This window comes from Gordionus sp. m RMFG-2023, chromosome 2 (genome assembly GCF_954871325.1).
Source record: "Gordionus sp. m RMFG-2023 chromosome 2, tfGorSpeb1-WG-v2, whole genome shotgun sequence".
Classification (NCBI taxonomy): domain Eukaryota; kingdom Metazoa; phylum Nematomorpha; class Gordioida; order Chordodea; family Parachordodidae; genus Gordionus; species Gordionus sp. m RMFG-2023.
The window spans coordinates 40,194,705-40,215,427 of NC_088776.1; the positions used below are offsets into that span (position 1 = coordinate 40,194,705).

The 20,723-nt window shown below is 27.4% G+C and overlaps 1 protein-coding gene across 1 annotated transcript; it reads left to right on the forward strand.

Moving 5' to 3' along the window:
* The first annotated feature begins 369 nt into the window (after window positions 1–369).
* On the forward strand, window positions 370–18,040 carry LOC135923790 (four and a half LIM domains protein 5-like). The gene is made up of 6 exons (XM_065458733.1): window positions 370–520; window positions 5,029–5,171; window positions 5,426–5,603; window positions 6,320–6,489; window positions 17,267–17,453; window positions 17,764–18,040. Exons 2-6 carry the CDS (start codon window positions 5,034–5,036, stop codon window positions 17,907–17,909), a joined length of 819 nt encoding a protein of 272 aa, XP_065314805.1. The 5' UTR covers window positions 370–520; window positions 5,029–5,033; the 3' UTR covers window positions 17,910–18,040.
* Window positions 18,041–20,723: the final 2,683 nt, after the last annotated feature.

The window sequence follows — 20,723 nt, forward strand, 5'->3', positions numbered from 1 at the left end:
AATTATCCAAGATAATAGCATCACTGAGAGAATAAATAAAATAGGCGATTCTTGAATCCTAAACCCTAAATTTAAAATGAGGGTTCGGGTTCTTAACAAAATCTTGAGAATTAGAAAGGTTCGGGCTCTCAGCCCTGGTTAATTTAAAGAATTATGCAATTAAGAAATGACGCATTATATAATAAAGTATCAAGATGTTTTAAATTAAAAGAAGATTATTACAAATATTGGAAAATTTATAAATAAAAACTTTTTTTAAAAATTACAATGTTATCATTAGATTTTAATTATCATTCATTTTTCTAAATCTTTTTGCGAAATTATTATGTTATTATGTTTCAGATAAATTTAAATTTTAAATTTAATAAATAAAAACGATTTATAGGAACATGTGTGCCGTTGTTAAGGAAAAAGTATGTATAGGAAATTCCTAAAATATTTTCTCTAATTTTTCTTTTTGAAATAAATCAAATTTTATAATAACAAAAAAAATAATTTCCCTGAATATTCACTGTAAAAAGTAAAACAATTAAATTTATTTTTTTTTAGCCCGGAAAAGGCCATATAATATTTTTTTAAAAGTCCGGGCTATATGAGTTTTAGGTGGAAGGAGGAGTTCCATATTTTTTTGGTTTTATTATGCGCTGAGACTATGCTTTTATTGAATTAATATTTATAAAGTCATTTTTTAAATTTGTATTGTCATAGGTGAGGGGAAAATCGATTCAAAGTTTCACAGCGGTTGTCTGAAATTGATACTGAAGTTAGGGAGGATTAGGGACATATGGCAAGCATGGTGGGAAGGAAAATATAATTTCCACTTCCAAGAGCTAGACATCTAATTTGTCGATGTCTTTTATGCCTGTTATCTAAGGCTAATTTTTGAAAAAGTGGGGGAGCGGGTTTTCGCGGTTATTGAAAAATAAATTTTCCCATCATACCTAAAAAATAAATTTGGTTTTTTTGCTTTAATAATTGTATAAATTTTACAAAATATATAGTGTATTATATAAGTTATGACCCATGAGAAAACATGTTCCTATGCTTTTTAGTTCCTAGGCCTTATAAAATCTACCCCTACTCCTGATTCAAAGTAGCAAGGGGTGAATTGGCAAATAAAATGGTGGAGATAATAACCTTTCAATAAAATAGGAAATCAAAAAATTTTTAAAAAATGGATTCAATGTGTGCGTTGTGCTAATAATGACTCCTACATATATTCTCATAGTGTTTTTACTGATTTTTTAAAAATTTAATGTAATTCCTACCTACAAATTGTTATTCTTTTTTTATTCAACAAAATTCAAGATGTATATTTTTTTATGGAATTCCTACCTATAAATTGTTAATCTTTTTTTTATTCAAAAAATTCAAGATATATTTTTTTATGGTTTTAAATTTATATGTGCCAGTTTACCGTTAATGCTTTCACCTAACCCGAGCATGGGGTGTGATAGCAAAAAAAATCGACCTTCACTAAATCTCAAATAGTGCCTACATTATATTGGGTAAGAAGTTGACGTTTGTTTTTGGTTTATAACTAAATGTTAAAGCTACCCCTACTATACACATGTTAAAATAAATTCCTTGATAATTGAAAAAACGTGTTATAAAATGTTTAAATTATAAATATTGCTCCCGTTTAATACCAGATTACTCTAAATTCCATAAAATCTAAAAAAAAAATATCCATTCAACTGAAAAATAATCAATTAATTTTTATTTTTCCTATCAAGTCAACAATTTTTATATAAAATTACTGTCTATTGCATACACTAGTAGGAAAAGGTAGGTTATCTGCTTATTAAAACGAATCATATCCAAGCTAAAAAATATCTCAATAAGCAGGAGGATATATTTTATTGTCGCGACATTTGGGGCGATGATTTATCAAAACTTAAAAATAATATTTTTTCTTGAGAATAATTTGAAATTTTAAAATATGTTTTTGTCATTAATAATTGGACATTATTAGCTATTGAAAATAGCGCGCTGCAGAATCGCGCTATTATTTTTGAGTAGCGATTACTTTTATTTTTAAAAAGTATCTAATTAGTAGCGCCGCAATTTTTTTCCAGTAACTAGTTAAAATCTCTAAAAGAGACTTGGGTCTTGTCGAGTTAAAAAGGCAAATTATATAATAAAATTAAAACAAGGTGCTAGTTCCATATTAAAATACCAATGCGCTTAGATGTAATTAGATTAATAAATTATATCTCATTTTGTCCCTCTATTAGTTCAATAAAAGGTTTTATGAGGCGATACTTTGAATGTTGTTTTATTTTTTAGTTTTTTTCCAACTTTTTATCATTTATGAATGACGACCTTTTTAAATTTAAATTTTTTTTCGAATAATGTGTTAAATGTTTACCCTATAAATTTCAGGCGATTTGATGACGAACTTTTGAATAAATTTTAATTTTGTTAATTCCATCATTTTCCCAAATATTTTTAATATCAGAACCACTATTTAGAATTTTAAAAAGAAAAGGGTGGTTAGTGCTTAATTGTATGCAGTTTTTTAGATAATGAGAAGAAAAAATGTTATTATCAAAATAAAGGCTAAAATTGGCATAAGGCCAGAATGGGAAATATAGAAGTATAAGGTATCTGGTTTGAGCTAATATTTAGCAGTGAACCACAAAATAACACCCAATTACAATGAAAATTGACGTCACGCTTTAAGCGTGAAGTGAGGAATTGAAAACACTAATTTTGAATCATATGCAAAACCATTAAGAAATACTTTATTAGTATATTTTAAAGCTTTAATCTGGTGTACGGATTAAAGGGGGAAAATTGATAAAATAAATAAAGGATTTCAAAATTGGCATCACATAATGCCAGAACAGAAGGTATTAAAATATCTGGTTTGTATTAATATATGCCTTACTTATTAATTCTTCAATTGATCCGAATTATAAGTGAAATAAAAATTATGATATCATGTCTAAGCGTGAGGTCATCCATACTTCTGGAGGGTAATAATGTATAGCGTTGAACATTATTGATTCTTTAATGTGTTTTTCTTAATATATTAGATAGTGCCTTATGTATCCTTATATATATAAAAAATTGATATTTTGATATGGCCCAGTTAATATTGGCATATATTACCTACCTTATAAATTTTGGTTCTTATTCAGTAAAAATCCACTTTTTTCTGGAGCAACTAGGGTGTGCTACGGGTAATGATATATAGAATATCTGAAAAGACCGCCTGATTACGTTAATATTTAGTTTTTTTTAAATGAGTCTGCATTTTAATAAATTTGGCCGTTGTTTAACAGTTTTGGTCGTTTAGCAAGAATTGCTACACAATAATTAACAATATATATCCGTATCCACACCTGGAACCATAAAACTTATATCAATAATTAGTGGATATTTAGTACATTTTTAAACTTCAACCCGCTTAGTAGATAGTTTAAAGAAAAGATGCATCATTGGCCGAAATAAATTGCCATACTTGGCATTATACCAGAACAAAAATTACATAAGCACAGAAAATTTGTTTGCGCGAATATATAATACTTGATTAATAATTATTAATTCATCAATATTATGAATCATTAAACAGAACCAGTTATAAGGGAAATAAAAATTATAACATCACGCCTTAGGCTATGTCATTTATATCAGATTTTAAATTGCGATTCAAACATCAATTACATCTAAATACATTAAGGCTTTTTTTCCTTGATTCAAAATATTTTGTAATCTTATGAATCTACGATCTTTATAAGTATTACCAATTAAAATAGTTATATTCCTAATATATTTTGAATCGAGTTATATTTTCAAAATTTTAATAGAATCTGAGTATTATGTTAAGACACTAGTTATAATAAAAATAATACAAATAAACAACCATCATTACAAAAATCAACTTTTATCGTGTTTTAACTAAACTCGGTATCTCTGGCTGTAGCTTTTATACCTTTATAATTTAGTACCGGTAGCATAAAAAAATATTCAAATAGACTTGTGACATTTTTGGTAAATATGATACACTAAAATAAAATTGAATGGTTATGGTAAAATTTAAAACCATTGTGCTAATTTTAAGAGATTGTTTAGTAAAGTAATATACTAAATAAGTGCGCTTTTACACTTAGAAATAAAAAAGGTTACAGTCAATTTCATATAAATTATAGCATCCTTGGGGAGCAATTTTTTAAAATAAATTCATTTTTATGTAACTGATTCAAAAATTAAATGTGCATACAAGTATATTGTTTATGCGTAGACTTCATAAATTGAAGAAGGAATTTCTGAGATAATTATATAGAAATAGAAAATTGAAGAGGAAGAGGAAGAGGAAGAGGAAGGGTGACCAATTTAATTTAAAAGTAATATAAATTTTTTTTTACTTAATATCAATATAAAAATATTATAATTTTGTTTTAAAATTAATCATTTTCCATGGGGCAGGGAGGTTTCGACCCCAAACCCTTCCCTTTATCATCGTTACCATCATTTGAAATTATAAAGATTTATTAATAAAATGGGAAATTAGCAGATTATAAAACAATTTTTAAAAAAGAATTAAATTTTTAAAGTAACGCAAATAAACGTAAAATTTTGTTATTCTAACATGTATAACTGTTTTAGAGCTTGTCAATACATTAAGTGATGGAGTTACTAGATTTACACTACAATGTTTGTTTTCCCTAATACTGTTGCAAATGACTATATAATATTCGCATTTTAATTAAAATCTACTCCTAGTTGCACATTCACTCACTATTTATTACATCAAAAGAATTTTAAAATTTTGCAAAAGTTCCGCAGTGGGAAATATAACCACCCCCCCCCTCCCCAACCCTTCCCAAGTAGTTACCTCCCTGTTGAATTACATTTTTAAATAATAGGCTATTCTTAAATTTCGGGTAATTGTTGTTTTCGAACATTTTATCTATGGAATATTTTGACCTACCACTATTATTATTGACATATATTATACGTATCCTAACATTTTGAGTCAAATTAGAGATTACATTTATTTTTTAAATACCCATTATAAAGTAATTATGAAATGTTGGAAGTGCAACAATAGTATTTTGGAATATGTGGAAAATGATTCTCAGCCTTATTGTTTGGAATGTTACGAAAAATATTTGGCTAACAAATGCAAAGAATGCAGCAAAATGATATCCGCTGGGGAGAAGGTCATTATATTTATATTATATTTAAATATACAGTAAATAATATTCCTTATAACTTGCCTATATACTTAAAGTTAGATCTATTCGCCTATATTTTGATCGATAGCGGCAAAATATTTTTGAATAATTATCTGTGTTTGGTAGTTATGACGATTTTGCACCATTATTAAAATCATTTGCTGCTCTACCAACCTAATTCTTTAACTCTCACCTTATTTTAATGTATATTATAAACAAACAAAATATATTTTATTCAGGCAATCAAGCTCAGCGTGTTTAATTGGTACCATGCTCCATGCTTTAAATGCGTAAAATGTAAAGAATGCCTGGAGGAAAAGCTCTATGATAAAAGGAAAGGGAAACCATATTGCTCAAAATGTTTTGGAGAGGCCTTCATAGGCAAATGCTTCGCCTGTGATCAAGTCATTGAACCCGGTATCAAATTTTTGTTTATACTTTCGAGACAATTTCAGATTAAGGTTTTTGGATTCTCTAAATTTTGTGGTTAATAAGATAGTTTTGTGTTAAATAATTTTTAATAATTATAAAAATCCAGGAAAATTAAGCAATAAGTGTTTAAACTGGACTAGTTAAACTTTCGATGTTTCGATAATATGAATTGTTTTAGAAAATCTCGATTTAATTTTTAAATAACGGCTAAATCAAAGTCTTACCTAAAAAAATACATTACCTACGCCTTGAAATTTGGTCTAAAGAGCCAAACCTTTCCGCAATCTATGTGCCAAATTTTTAGACTAAGATAATATTTTTATGAACATTTAAAATATCTGTTTTCGACAATCACAACACTACATGGATGTTGCATTATACATTTTTGAATGACTAAATTTTGAAAAAAGGCTTCTCCAACAAACCTAGTAACCCTATTTATGTTGATGGCAGGGCAATATAAGAATTCTTTGAAATAAATTCTGTGCTTTCGTTTGAAATATTATATCCAATAAATCAGATTTCATTCTTAAATTATGTTAATAATGCTACTTTTTCATATTTATAATTATTAAGAATCAATTAAAAAAATTTGTCATCGCAATTAATTACTTTTATTCGAGCATTTTAATTATAAGTATTTATATAATATTTCAGAAAGATTTGTGTATAAAATTTGGCTCATTTAATTTATATAAAAGGTCAATCTAAAATTGAAAATGATGGTAAAATATGGCACGATAAATGTTTTATATGCGTGACTTGTAAAAAACCACTGGTTGATATAGATATATATCCGGATGATGATGGAATGCACTGCGAGGAATGCTTTAAGACAAAAATCGCCGCTATCTGCAAAAAATGTGATAAGGTTAACGTTGTTTATTAGCAAAAAAAATTTTCTTTTTTTATATAAAATTATATTTTCTAAAAAAAATTTATAATCTATAATTAAATTGGCCTCTATTTTTAGAAAGGTGACCAGGGAAAAGCAAAAGTTCTCCCAACACCAAAATTTAATCAATATTTTTTATTTGAAAAAAAAGGCAAATATTTATATTAAATTGAAAATGATTATTCTAATTTGAAAACTTTCTCCCAATTGACAATTCAATTTTATATTAAGAGACCGTGGTAAGTTATGACACATTTTGTTCTAACCTGAATAAGTACCATATTATCAAACCAATCAGGTATAAATAAAACATATAGTGAATCTTCAAAGTATATTTGGACCAACTTACCTTATCATATGGTAATTGAGTGAGTCCATGTTGTTAGTTGGTCCACTAAAATCAGGGATCCAAACCGAATCTGAACCGAACCGTTAAACCGCTAAAAACCGGTATTTTTTATCTAACCTGAACCGAACCTAAACCGTTAAAAAAATTCTAGCTGAACCTGAACCGAACCGCTAAAATGCCTCTGAACCGGTTCAAGCCTCATGGTTTTATTCTTATAAAATAATATGTAAGTTATTATTAGTATATTGAAAAGATTTCAATTATATTCGAATTATTTTAAAGATTGGCATCAATAACATTTGATTGATAAGTGCCGGTCATAATTTTTATAAACTTTAGTATATTGTCATTTTATAACATTTTTTAAATATTTTAAGCTTATAAATTATAATGCTTAGAGAAAAATTAAATCCAAAATATTATTATAAATGACACATCAAATCTGATATCATATTGGCAGTGTCGGCTACCTAAGTTAATGTGGAAAGATGTTTTTTAACAATTAAATTTATATTATCTCCTTATAGATCTAAGTGAGATGAATTTGAAAATATATTAATTGTGCGGCTTAATAAAAATTTTTTATGTAATTGTTCATATTAAAATTAATCATTGATATTTATTTGTTATATTTATAAAATGTTATTTTATAATGTGCAATTAATAAAAATGAAGGTTTTTTGTATGTTTTTTTATTTTAATTATGAAATAAAAATTTTTTTCCCTATACATTAATCAAATGTAGGTTTGAATAAAAAAAACGTTCAAACCGGTTTTTAGAGGTTCAAACCGAACCGATATTTAGATTTTTACGAACCGAACATGAACCTTGAACCGTTATTATTATCAGAACCTGAACCAAAACCGATATTCGTTTCGGTTCCCTGACTAAAATAAATGAGGATCTAAAAAGTAAATATTTTAAAAAATATATTGTTATATGATCAGAAGCTTTAATATATTAATAATTAATCATTTAGTGATTTTTACAAATTTTTGTAAAAAATAAAATAATAATTGTCTTTGCTTAATTTAACAATTTAAAATTTTGTTAATTCTTAAAATATTTCATAAAAAAGGAGTTTTTTAAACTTTCATATATTTAAATTTTAAAAGCTTTATTTATAAATATAAAACGATAAAGTTTATATATATTTTTTCACTCTTGGATTGTTAATCCAGGGATTCGAACCAAACCCGAACCCGGAGAAGAAAACTCAGATTTTTGGAAAAAATCTGAACCCGAACCGAACCTGAACCCTGTATATAAAATTTTCAAAACCCCGAACCGAACCCGGGTTCAACCGGGTTCGGTGTATTGTTTAAAAACATATAAGATATTTGTATAATTGTAAATAAAATATTAATAATTTAATTGAGATTTTATAATATTCAAATTTCCAATTAAGTGAAGTGTTAATAAATTTTAAACAACTTAATTCATTTAAGCCATTTTAACTTATTCTCGACCAAACCCGGGTTCAAAAATACCCACCTATTTTTTTAACCTTAAACCGAACTCGAAATGGCTGGATCACATTTACTTTTTAAAAATTAAATGAATATATATTTTTCAATTTTTTTAGCCATTGATGTATGGCACAATTAGCTGTGTAAGGTTTGAATTTCCATTTTTATATGATAAAACTTGAAAATAAATTGAATTGGAGTAAACTCCCTGTCCACAACGTGCCCGTTCTTCTACTTCTTGTTGTTATTAGTGAATCGAACATAAAAGTTTGATGTTTTAAGATAAACAATAAAAGAAGGAAAATTTAATTTTTTATTATCAGAACATGCAGGCCCAGACCAAATCCAAGTACCAGGATACAATTTTATTAAAAAATAAGCTCAAACGGGCTGCATTTAAAAAAATTTTTAAATCTTGGCAGAGATTATTTAAAAATAAATGAATCATATCAATTAATCACTTAAAAAATTATTGAATTCTGAGCCGATTACGTGGGCTCCACGAACGATGAAGATGAGTCGACTATGGTTGATGGTCCCGAAATCTCAGGGGTGGGTTGAGGGACCCGGTTTAACTGGAATTTTAGCCATCGTTAGTACATCCAACATAATTTCTAGGTGATCTATAGTTTTCTTATTATGGAACTATATCCAATAATTGGAAACCAAGACAGCTGCCGCCGTACAGCAGTGGTGCAGCTTTCCATTTATACAGTGAAATAAAGACGAATTTCTCCGCACCGCAGGATAAGTACGACTTTTTTTAATTTGAAATATGGAACTGATTTCTTGACACTTCAGGATAAGTGCGGCTTTCATTTTAATTTAATTTGAAATATGGAACAGATTTCTTAACACTGCAAAAGTGCGGCTTTTCATCTCATTTATTTTAAGGGACAATACAAGATCGCATCATAGTAGAAGTGTGAATTTGCAGGAACAGGGTTAATATATAGAATCATTTTTTTAATATTATGGATTCTTTAAAATAATTTACAATTTTATAATCTACGTAAACAATTTTATCGTAGAAATAAGAAATCATAGTCCATAATTTCGTTTTTGATCGCCTATTTATCCAAAAGAAATCATATACTCAAACATAAAAATGTAATAATCATTCACTTCAAATATCGTATTATAATATGGCGTGGCGAGGTAACCTAGATAAAAAAAACATCAAAAACAAAATATCATTGAATTGGACGATGAAAAAGACAAACAGAACAGAAACTTATTTACATTTTTACAAATTTACAAATAAAAAAGGGGGGGGGGGAGAGAATTGAAAAACAATGCATTTTGTCTAGACAAAAGAAAAACTAAAATACTTTTAGAATTCAAAAAAAATATATGTAAAAAAAGAAAACAGAATAAATACAATATAAATTTTTTGGGAAATCATAAAATGGAGCGTTTAATATTCATCATTTGCGCTGCTCATATTTTCACTCTTTGAAACAATTTAGAAAATACAGTCAAAATTATTCAAAATAACTGCATTTAAAAATTCTGGATCTAGCTGTAAAATGATCGAAAATGGAAATCCACGCATGATCAAAAGATTTCCAAAAAAATATCGGGCTACTCCGGGTTTTAAAATGTAAATTTTTTAATTATAGTCAGATTGAACAACTAATTTTATAAACATTAGGTTCTAGATTTTCGATGAATTATACAACTTTCTTTTTTCAGGAATATAATTTTATCGACAGCTACACAACACAAATAATTGGAGCATATTTTTTAATTATGTTAATTAAATAAACATATACATTACAACTGAATTACATATTTTGAATCGGTTTATCATTCCTTTTCAAATCTTAATAAAAAACACGAGTTTCTCCAAACAGAGGCCTTGTAATTTGATCTTTTCTTATATTAATCAAAATTTCATGTTTTTACAATATTTCTATTTTTATTTTCAATTATTAAATAATTTTCCATTAGTTAATAATTAAATTTTTTGGATCATAAAATCACTGAGGCTTAACAAATTCTTCTCACCTGGCCACAATTTTTTTTCCGCATGACTTTAGATAACAAAGTAATATGATAGTTACTTTGTTTTTGTTAAAATATCAAAAGCATCTTCGATTATGATCACCTTTCCTTATATAAATCACCGGCTCCTAAAAAAACGCTGTCTCTGCTGCCCTGGTTGTTTATCAAAAATGTTATCTCAATTGCATTTTGTTTGTTTAAAAAAATTCTTACTGTATAATATTTGTTGATTACAATGCAATAATATCAAGGAAAAGAAAACTCTTATTGTTTGTTCAAAGCTGTATAATTTGATTTAGACAAAAAAAAATTTTTTTGTAATTATTAGTTCATTCAAGATAATAATAAAGTAACGTTTGTTCTAATTAATCATAAATCTTTATATTTAAAAAAAAAGATTTTATTTAAAAATTTATGATGCTAATTTGCATTTTTTTTATTACAATTATATATTGTAATGCTCTCTATATAGTAACCTTTTGATCTTTTTTTATGTCTTAGGGGGTTGATTTAACAAATCTGGGGTTAAATCATTTATCCTAGCTTAAATTAAAAAAACGCGCAACTATAAATAAATCAAAATTCTACTAACCCGTACAAGTGAAGTATATCCTTGAATTTGTTAAATCTCTAATAATTTAAAATATGTTAAATATTTTTTAATTTGTAAATAATGAGTTATCTATAGATTGAATTGAATTGAATATTTAAATAAAAATATATTCATATTGTTGGTAAAAGATATTTTCATTTGTATCTAGACTCTAAAAGTTAGGTATTTCGATTCAGGTATATAAATCTAAAAATGTATCTAGATTGAAATACAAAATCTTTTAGATGCGATATAATTATTATAATCATGTAAGGTTTGCAAAATGTCAAAATTAAATATCCATTGCAAAAACAATTGTGAATTAAACCTAACATTTTTTTTTAACTTTAATTATATATTATGTCATATCCATGGGATCCATAATTTCTCCATTTTTATCATATACTGTGGGCGAATTTTAAAATTTTATCATCCGATTTAGCCGGAAATGTATTCCAGCATATGTAGACTACCTACCCTATAAATTTAAAAAATTTTCACCATAAAATTTTGTGTATTTCTTTAATTTATATAAAAAAATTATATAAAAATAAATATGAATTAACTAAAGTATATAGTAGTATTATTTGAAATTCACAGTTTGGGTACTCCATGCATGCTAGAATTGTTGGAATACATTTCGAGCCTAATCGAATTTTCCTTAATTTAAAAATCGCTCTCAGTAAATAATCTAAAATCTAGATATACTGAACTGAATCCTTATGGATTCCGTTTCTGGATACGACATATATATATATTATAATTAAATGAATATAGAATGTTAATTTTAACTTTGATTTGAAAAAGACAGAAACATATAATAAAAAATTTGAAGAAAAAAATTTAACCAAAAATTAAAGAAAAATGCCAAAAAATGACATTTAGAATTATTAAAACGGCAAAAAAATTGTCTTTTTAAAATATGCAATAATAAATAACGATTTTTTTTGAATGGCAATTTTCTCTTTTAATTTAATTTTTTCTTTTTTTGTGGGATTTTTCTTTTTTGATCGACACTTTCCATTTTTGATCAACACTTTTCCTTTTTTGATTGGCGCTTTACCTTTTTTAAATGGGAAACTCTGTATAATTTATTATTGTTCAAAATATTTATATAATTAGAGTTTTAATATTTTAAAACATTTATCATAAAACAGGTTGAACCAAAATGTATATCAATTTAGGTTCAGATAAAAATAAAGGCTCAAGTTCTGTAAAAAAACGTCGCGTTTTAAAATTTTTTAATGCTCATGAAATATTATATATTATTATAATATATGAAACTTAATATCCTCAAAAAAAATATCAAAATTTAATCAAGTTGGTCTTTAAAAATTACTTTTTAAAATGCTAACATTTCACTAACTTAAGGCCTTCAATTATAAAGTTCCAACTATTTTGAGATATAGTCGAGCACTCGGCATTTTCAAAATTTTTCCCTAACCATCTGATTATTAAAAACCTAATCATCCAAAAAAAATAGAATTTTAAATTAAAAATGTTTTCAAAAAAGATCTTATACTAATAAAATTATTCTGCGGGAAGAGGTACCAAGTGTGATTTCTGAATTTTCTAAGAAAAAATGGAATATTCGAGGAGTTAAACGAGATATAAAGGGCTTTGAAATAGATTCATATTCTAAAACAAGACCTCTGATCCAAATCTTTTATTTTATTAAGTGTGAAACGAATTAAAGACTTAGGTTTATATAAAAGGATCACAGTCTTTGCAAAAAAATTTGTGAAGTATGACCTTAATTTCAAAAGAAAAAACAAATTAGCGTTCGATTAGTGAAATATGAAATTCTAAATGTTATACAAAATGTTTTGTTAAGTAAATTTATATATTTTGAAATTTATATATAATTGTATTTAAATAAAGATCTTAAAGTATGAATGATCATAATTTTTATGATTATGGAAAAATTTTTAAATAGTCTAACATAATGGGAATCCATCGTCCTATTTTGAAAAAGAAAAACTCAAGGTCGTAAATTATATTTTGTCAAATTTAAGTATTTATTTTTTACGTGATACGTGATAAAAGCGTTTTCGCCCTCTGGTTGTGGATACAACAGAGCTACGCTAGGTTTTCCTCAAAAATCCATCAAACTGGATAGTTAATTAAGGGGAGAAAAAAAATGAGGAGCCCTTCACACGTTTGTGGGCAAGCCGCACGTACTTGTACGCGTCCGAGAACTGTTGCTTAAACGTCTATAGGCTAATCAACAAAAAGAAATGGGCAAAACAAAAGCCTATACCCATGAACTGCCAAAATAATTTAATTACTTTAAGGGTGGGTGGTGGCTAATTTTAAGTTTAACATCTAATGTAAGCCTTGATAGTTACTAACAATAATTGAGAATGTGTTCATATCAATTGAGATTAGAATTTATTCATGAAAATAAGGAAAAGCTAAATGGGTTTACCACAAATTGTTTAAAATAGGTGAAGATTCCAGTGAATAGGCAAAAACTAGTCAGTAATCGGTTTATGACTATCCAGCAACGAACACCACACAACAAACGGTTATTTTTTTCTTTTTCCAGAGAAACAAAATACTCTATGGAGTGATAGATAGATTATATAGCGAAAAAGGTCTTTGATAATGATAAAGATATGAGAGAAAGGAAACTATGACGCAGAAATAGGAACCAGCTCCGTAAGTTTTAGGAAATGGAAAAGTAATTGTTGGCCAGGATTAACAAAAGGCATTTTGGCTTGATTGTTATATGATAGTCTATCACTCACGGAAAGACTCTACCAACAAAACATATTTGCAAACCTCGCCACCCCCCTGTCGACTGGTTTCTCCATAAATGAAATAACAAGTGAACAAAGACTAAGAAAAAAACACTAAGAAAAAGCAAAGCTCCAGGGCCAGATAATATCACAGCAGAAAAACCAAAAAAAAATAAATAGCACCTATAACAATATCGCTACCTATTTGCCCTCATTTAATAGAATATGGGAGAGCGGAACTACTGCAGTGGGATGGATCAAAATCCTACCTAAGTAACTACCCAAAAAACTAAGACCACAGAAATTTAAGGCTTATTGAGCTATAGCCATCACATCCTATAGCATGGAAAAAAAAGCATATCACCCACACCGAAAACTCCCCCCCCCCAAATAAAAAATACATAAGTATATACAGGCCAAGAAAAGAAAATACTGGAGCCAAAAATTAATTTAGAAAAATAATCATGCAGAAAAACTAAGTACAAACCCCCTTCTGCTTTACATTTGTGAATTATAACAGAGCTATTGATAATGTTAACCATGCAGTTTTGTCAGAAAAGGGAAGACCCCAACATCTTCCAGATCCAGAAAACCACTAATACATGTTGTGCTTCGAAATCAATGACAAAGAAAATCCCCTACCTCCAAGGTAAAAAGGAGTAAAACAAGGCTAAACTCTTGCCACTCCTAAATAAATAAAGATCATAAAAATAAAAACAAGAAGAAACACTGGCAACGACCAATGTATTATATGTAGACTTCAATTTAGATGTAATGTTTTGAAAAAGTTAAAGACGTTAGATCTAGTTAACTAGCGATAATAAAAGAAAAAGTTTTTTTTTTTTTATTCCTTATTTTTTTTAAAGAAAAACAAGTAATCACTTCAAAAACTTATAGTTAGAAACAGGGTAAATGTAGTCACAATGTATTTAAGAAATATACTTAATAATGGAAGTAGTTGCAAAGAAGAAGAGAAATTTGAATACAAAGGCGAGTGGAAACTTTTAAATGTATACAAAAAGTATGAAAGATAAGAGAGAAATCGGTAATTTCTAGACTGAGGACATATCCACTATTCCTATATTTGTCTATGGAGGGGGCGGACATGTTAGAGAGACCAAAGGAACTAGGGAAGAGAAAAATAAATAAATAAAATAAACAGATGACTATAAACAAATAAATGTCTCATAAACAAAAGAGGATACCCTCTACCCCAGAAACATTACAAACTCAAAAACTATGGAAAAATTACAAAAACATACCCAAAAACTAAGTTAAAAAGAGCCAAAGAAAAATTTTAGCCCACATAGGAAACGCAAATCACAAACTATTCCTCAAAAATGTCATTAATATATCTTAACTCATATAATGGGAATGCATAGAAGTACAATGTATATTTAATTAAAAATATGGGACGGACTGATTTAAATTAGTATATTAAGTCAATAAGATAAATAAAAGCTGAAGTCAGTGAAGTAAGTAATTCACAGAAAAGGTGAAAGACAAAATCAAGAGGTAAAATTGAGAGATGAAGAAATTAAATAACCTGAAAAATACAGAAAAAAAAAAAATTATGAGAGGTTTAGGTAGTTCGATTTAATTTTTAGTAATTTTTTTATAGATTTTTTGTTTTTATTTAGCCTTAGGAATTGCTTCAAATTTAAGTTTAGATCCATTATGTCCTTCAAGGCTCAGTAGAACCATAATGTCTTATATTTGCAATATGTTTTCCCATTAAAGGAGTATAACCAATTAATGGCATCAATAACAAGGCTATTGTTGCTATGATTTCTTAAAATATGGGCAAAGAAAGTAAGACGTTTCTTTTTTAAAGACACGTGAACCTGGGTATGGTTAGACTTCTTCCAAAGATTTTCATTTGAGATAATATTAGGGTAGAAGATTCCATTTATTATTCTAAGGCATTTATTTACAAACGTTTGTAATTTCCTAGTTTCGGTCTTGGTAATCTCCCATGTATCACCGCCATAAAAGAGAATCGGGATGATGGTTGAGTTGAAAATACAGAGTCTTGTGAAAACGGATATCTCTCTAGCTTTCCACAGTTTAAAAAATTTATAAAAAGCCGCCCTAGCATTTTGTAAACGAATTTTTAGTTCTTCTCTACAACTACCTTTATTGTCAATGGTTACACCTAGATATTTAAAAGATTCTACCACCTTAACCAACTTTCCCCCAACCACCAAATTATTCAGAAGAGGCGCCTGAGACGAGGGCATTATCACTGTTTTATCAAAGTTAATATCCAAGCCAACCTTAAGACTAAAGGAGTTTAATATAGCGATCAAATTTTGGGTTTCTTCCAAACTTTTTGTTATCAAAACTATGTCGTCAGCATAAGATATCACCCTATTTTCCAAGAAAAAAGACTGACTGGAACTTAATTCTAAGAGATTCGCAGTAGCCAGCGTATCTACTATGATTTTATTCATAAGTATATTAAACAAAAGCGGGGAAAGAACACATCCTTGTTTTACCCCTTTTTTTGTCTTAAAAGATGGAGAAACCTTATTATTGATTTTTAAGGAGGCAAAAAGACTACTATAATGTGTTTTAAGGATCCTTATAATATTAGAGTCAATGCCACATTCGGTTAAAATCTTCCAAAGCGCATCATGGTTAACATTATCAAAAGCACGTTTAAAGTCGATAAAAATAAAGTAAAAAGGTAATTTATACTTCTGACATTTCTGCATTATAATCTTTAAAGCTAATATTGGTTCGTTTATATTTCTACCTGGACGGTAAGCACAAATGTATTTAGACAAAAGGTTTGGTGTAGAGGAAAGAATGGGATTTTTTAAAAGAACCATAAAAACTTTTGATGCAATAGACGTGAGAGCGATGGCTCTATAATCCTTGAATTTAGATGGATTTGGAATTTTCGGGAAGTTGCAAAAGATAGTCTTATTCCAATCCGCTGGCATCATCCCAGTCAACCATATCTTGTTAAACAAAGGCAGTAAGAACCGAGAGATCGTTAAGGGAGCTGCTTTCAGATGTTCTCCTGTAATGTTATCTGTACCCGGAGATTTATTATTCCTAAGGATTTTCTAAAAAATGGCTTAATCAAAAATACGAAAAAGTGTTGAAGAAGTTCCATATATTCTTTATTAAAATACAAAATTTCATAAGAACAAGTGTTATGTTTCAGAGTTATAAATATGTCAAAACGATCTTTTATTTGAACCTGGTATATAAATATATTTTATATCTTTATATTTCATATTGTAATAAATTATGCAATTAAAATGGCATGGCTAGTAAACACCTGGTGTATCAAGATCAATCCCAATCCCATTTTTTTAAAAAGTAGTCGGCCGTCAAATCGAGTTTAGAAACCAAATGGAATCTGATCATTTTATCAAGATTGTGCCAGATCCAAAAGAACGATTCTATTTGTTTTCTAAACTCAATCTGGATGCAGCCGACAACTTATTTGAAATTTTTTAGTTTGTGCAACGGTCCGAACCTGTTCTATATGACCCTCACTACTTGAAAAATTAAAATCCTACATGGCCTAAAATTTCGACTATAAATGTTATGAATCCAATTTTAACTAATTTTTTTTAGCCAATAATGGAAAACTCTGTAGAGTTTCATCAGAACTCGTTCCATCCTGATTGCTTGAAATGCGAGAAATGTAAATGCGATCTTGGCACCAAACAAGTTGTAGAAACAAATGGCCTACCTGTATGCTTACCGTGCTATACCAAATTTTTTGCGGACAAATGCGCTAAATGTGGTCATCCTATCACTAGTAACTAAAAAAAATACCGATTTTTTGTTAAGTTTATATAAGAAATATACCTATCATACACATGTCAAATTAATGTAGAGCCCAATGCAAACTTTGCGATTTTCAAAAAATTTGCTAAATAATATGTAGAAACATCTGTAATGTTATTCTTTGATTCAAGATATTTTTTATCTTTTTTTGAAAGATGATATTGACTAAATCGGGTTTAGTTTGCTATGGGCCTAAATAAGCATATATATTTAGTTTTATTTTCTATTCTACACATTAAAAAAAATTATTCCGATTTTTTAAAAATTTTATCTAATCTAAGCTGCCGAAGCCTTAGTTTATGAGAACAGTAAGTGGCATAAGCCTTGTTTCATATGCACTAAATGTAAAAAGTCACTGATCAATCAAGGATTTCTCACGAAAGGCCACAATTTGTTATGTGAAACTTGTGCTCAAAATAAAAAATAATCGTTTATTATATATTACGTCTTTTAATTCATTTTCTCCAAAATATGTATATCATTTCTTTTATTCTAAATTTGTACTAATCTAATATTTTAATTTATAAAATTAAATATTATTTATAATATATGTTGATATCGAAATTTTTTAAAATTATGTTATTATTTATAAGACATTTTTAATATCGTTATAATTTTGTTTAAATTTCCCTTATTAAAATAAAATAATTATTTACTATTATTTTCAGGATTATTCATAAATAAATTAATCAATACAATATGTAATACTATTTTCAATTTTATACGTACAAGGCCATGCTAATGTTTTTGGTGGCCCGGTGCATAAATTGGATGTCCTTTTAAAAACTCCAATCCTAAGCTTTGATAAAAATCATAATATAACAAATTAGGTTCGTCATTTTAAAAATGGAATTTGTGAAAAGCAATTTAGATATGAATTAGGTTATATATGCTATCTAGTAAAATATTTGTTATAAATGACTGAATTAGGTAATATATATTTTATGTTGTATATGGGAACGCCCCTTATGGATCTACAACCGGGTCCCCACTGGCAACATATTTAAATTATAATTAGAAATTATACGAACTCGGATGAGCTATATGAATTGAAAATTTATTTATTCATATTTTATCATAGAAATAAGCACAACTATATAGTATTTTTTGGTTCCCTTGTTTTTAAAGTTTTTGAACCAATTGATAAGGAAAACAATCGCAAATTAATCATAGATTTATTTTTTAAACATTAATAAAATATAGCAAAAATTTTAAATGACTCTTAATAAGTGGCAAGATAATAATTTAAAAATATGCTGTTACTGCATTCTATAAAATTAAAATATTTACATCTTTTACATTATATTACTAATAAAACGGATAAATTTAATAAAAAAATAATTATAATATTTATAAGACTAATTATAATTATATTGGGATATTATAATTTTTTAAATAAATATTTCCCTTCCCGGTGATTAATTCTGCTCTCATGTAACTAAATCAATCTATTGCGGTATTTCTCCATAATAATTAGGATAAAAATGCCCTCTGATGCATTAGAATGAGGTAATGAAATAATATAATTGCATATCTTTTCAAGATTCTAATAGTTATTATTATTATTATAAGACTCACCCATTCTTCTTCTGCTTTCATTTATTTTATTTTAAAAAGACGTATAATATAAAAGGACACCAATTCTATTATGTTTTTCAAATAGATTAACAAAATTGATATTCTGAATTTAAGAGAATCAATTAAATTATGCAATTAATTCATTGATGGTTTTTTGTCATTAAAAAAGTTTTAATAAAGATTGTTTTATTATTTTTAAATTTATACTTAGTTAATATGGCCGCTAATTATATAAATCCCAACATGTTAATAGTTATCAGATATTACATAATAAATTTAAGAACAGGGGCAGGGCCGTAGCCACAGGGGGGGGCAGGCTCTCCCAAAAAATTTTTGGCCCCCAAACCTGGCCCTTAGAAAACATCTTTGACTTTCAAGAATGGCCTTCATAAATTCCCCCCCCCCAATTAAAATTTTTTTAAATTTTAATATTATTTTTTAAAAACATGACAAGTTTGTTAATTTCTTTCTATCCTGTTTTATTTTTAACCATTAATAAATCATAATTCATTCATATTTTATCATTTTTGTATCTTTATGTTTGTGTATGACATTATATAGGCGCTTAATCACTAAATTGTACTTATTTCAATGATAATTATTTTATTTATAATGTTTCAATCGCAATAATTAGTTATTTAAAACAGAGCCAACAAATTAACCGTAAGTTACGTTTAATCATAGGTGATCCAAAAGTAGGCTTTTACCTTCTACAAAGAATATCAATTGATTTGTCGATCCAACTGTGTATCCATACATGGATCATTACCGCCGACCATACCTAATATATTATTTTAAATTATTTTTTTTAATTTATCTTCTTTTAATTATATAGTTTAATATAGATATAGTATGTCAATTATAATTTTAATATTCTTTTAAATAGTATTTTCATCATTGTTTTTTTTATTTTATAACTGTGCATTGAAGTTTTTTTTTAAAATAAAAGTGATTATATAATCTTTACTATCTTAAATCAATATTTGATTTGATACTATTCCTTAGCACACAGGAGATACCGTGGGATTGTTTCATCAAAAATTACGGATCCTGCAAAAGATGAAAACATAATTATTCTTCTGGACTATTTATAGTAATGTTTCACACACCATCCGAAAAGATCCTGGTTTAAATAAAATTATGAAATACCCAAAAATGTCCAATATACATCATCCCAGATTTAAAAGGAAGTAATATCTATTATGGAAGATATGGTGCTTGAAATATCTCAGATAAATATAACAAAAGCGAGCTCCTTTTTTTGTCTTAAGGCTGATGAGGCAAAATATGCATCAGATTGAGAAAACCCGAGCATAATTATTCACTATATTATTTCTGGAGAAATTCAAGAAAATTTAATAGGAATTATTAATTTTACAGTGTCTTTCTACTGAAAGTATTACTGATTGCATTTTAAAGCAACTTAACGAGTTAAATATTAACTAATATAATAAGCCAGGTAGGTATATGATGGTGCAAACGTCATGTCTAATCTAAATGGAGGAGTGCAAATCCTTCAAAAAAAATTTAATAAAAAAGTTCCTTTTATATGCTACAACCACAAGTTTCATCTTGTGGTTCAAAATTGGTATAATATTGTTATCATTTCTAATTTTTTTAATTTATCTATTGCATTGTATAATTTTCTAGACATTTTAAGTAT

Coding starts and splice junctions, on each gene's coding strand:
- LOC135923790 (XM_065458733.1), top strand. CDS start 5,034: ATGAAATGTTGGAAGTGCAACAATAGTATTTTGGAATATGTGGAAAAT. Junction 5,172..5,425: donor TGATATCCGCTGGGGAGAAG/GTCATTATATTT, acceptor TATTTTATTCAG/GCAATCAAGCTCAGCGTGTT. Junction 17,454..17,763: donor ATGTGGTCATCCTATCACTA/GTAACTAAAAAA, acceptor ATCTAATCTAAG/CTGCCGAAGCCTTAGTTTAT.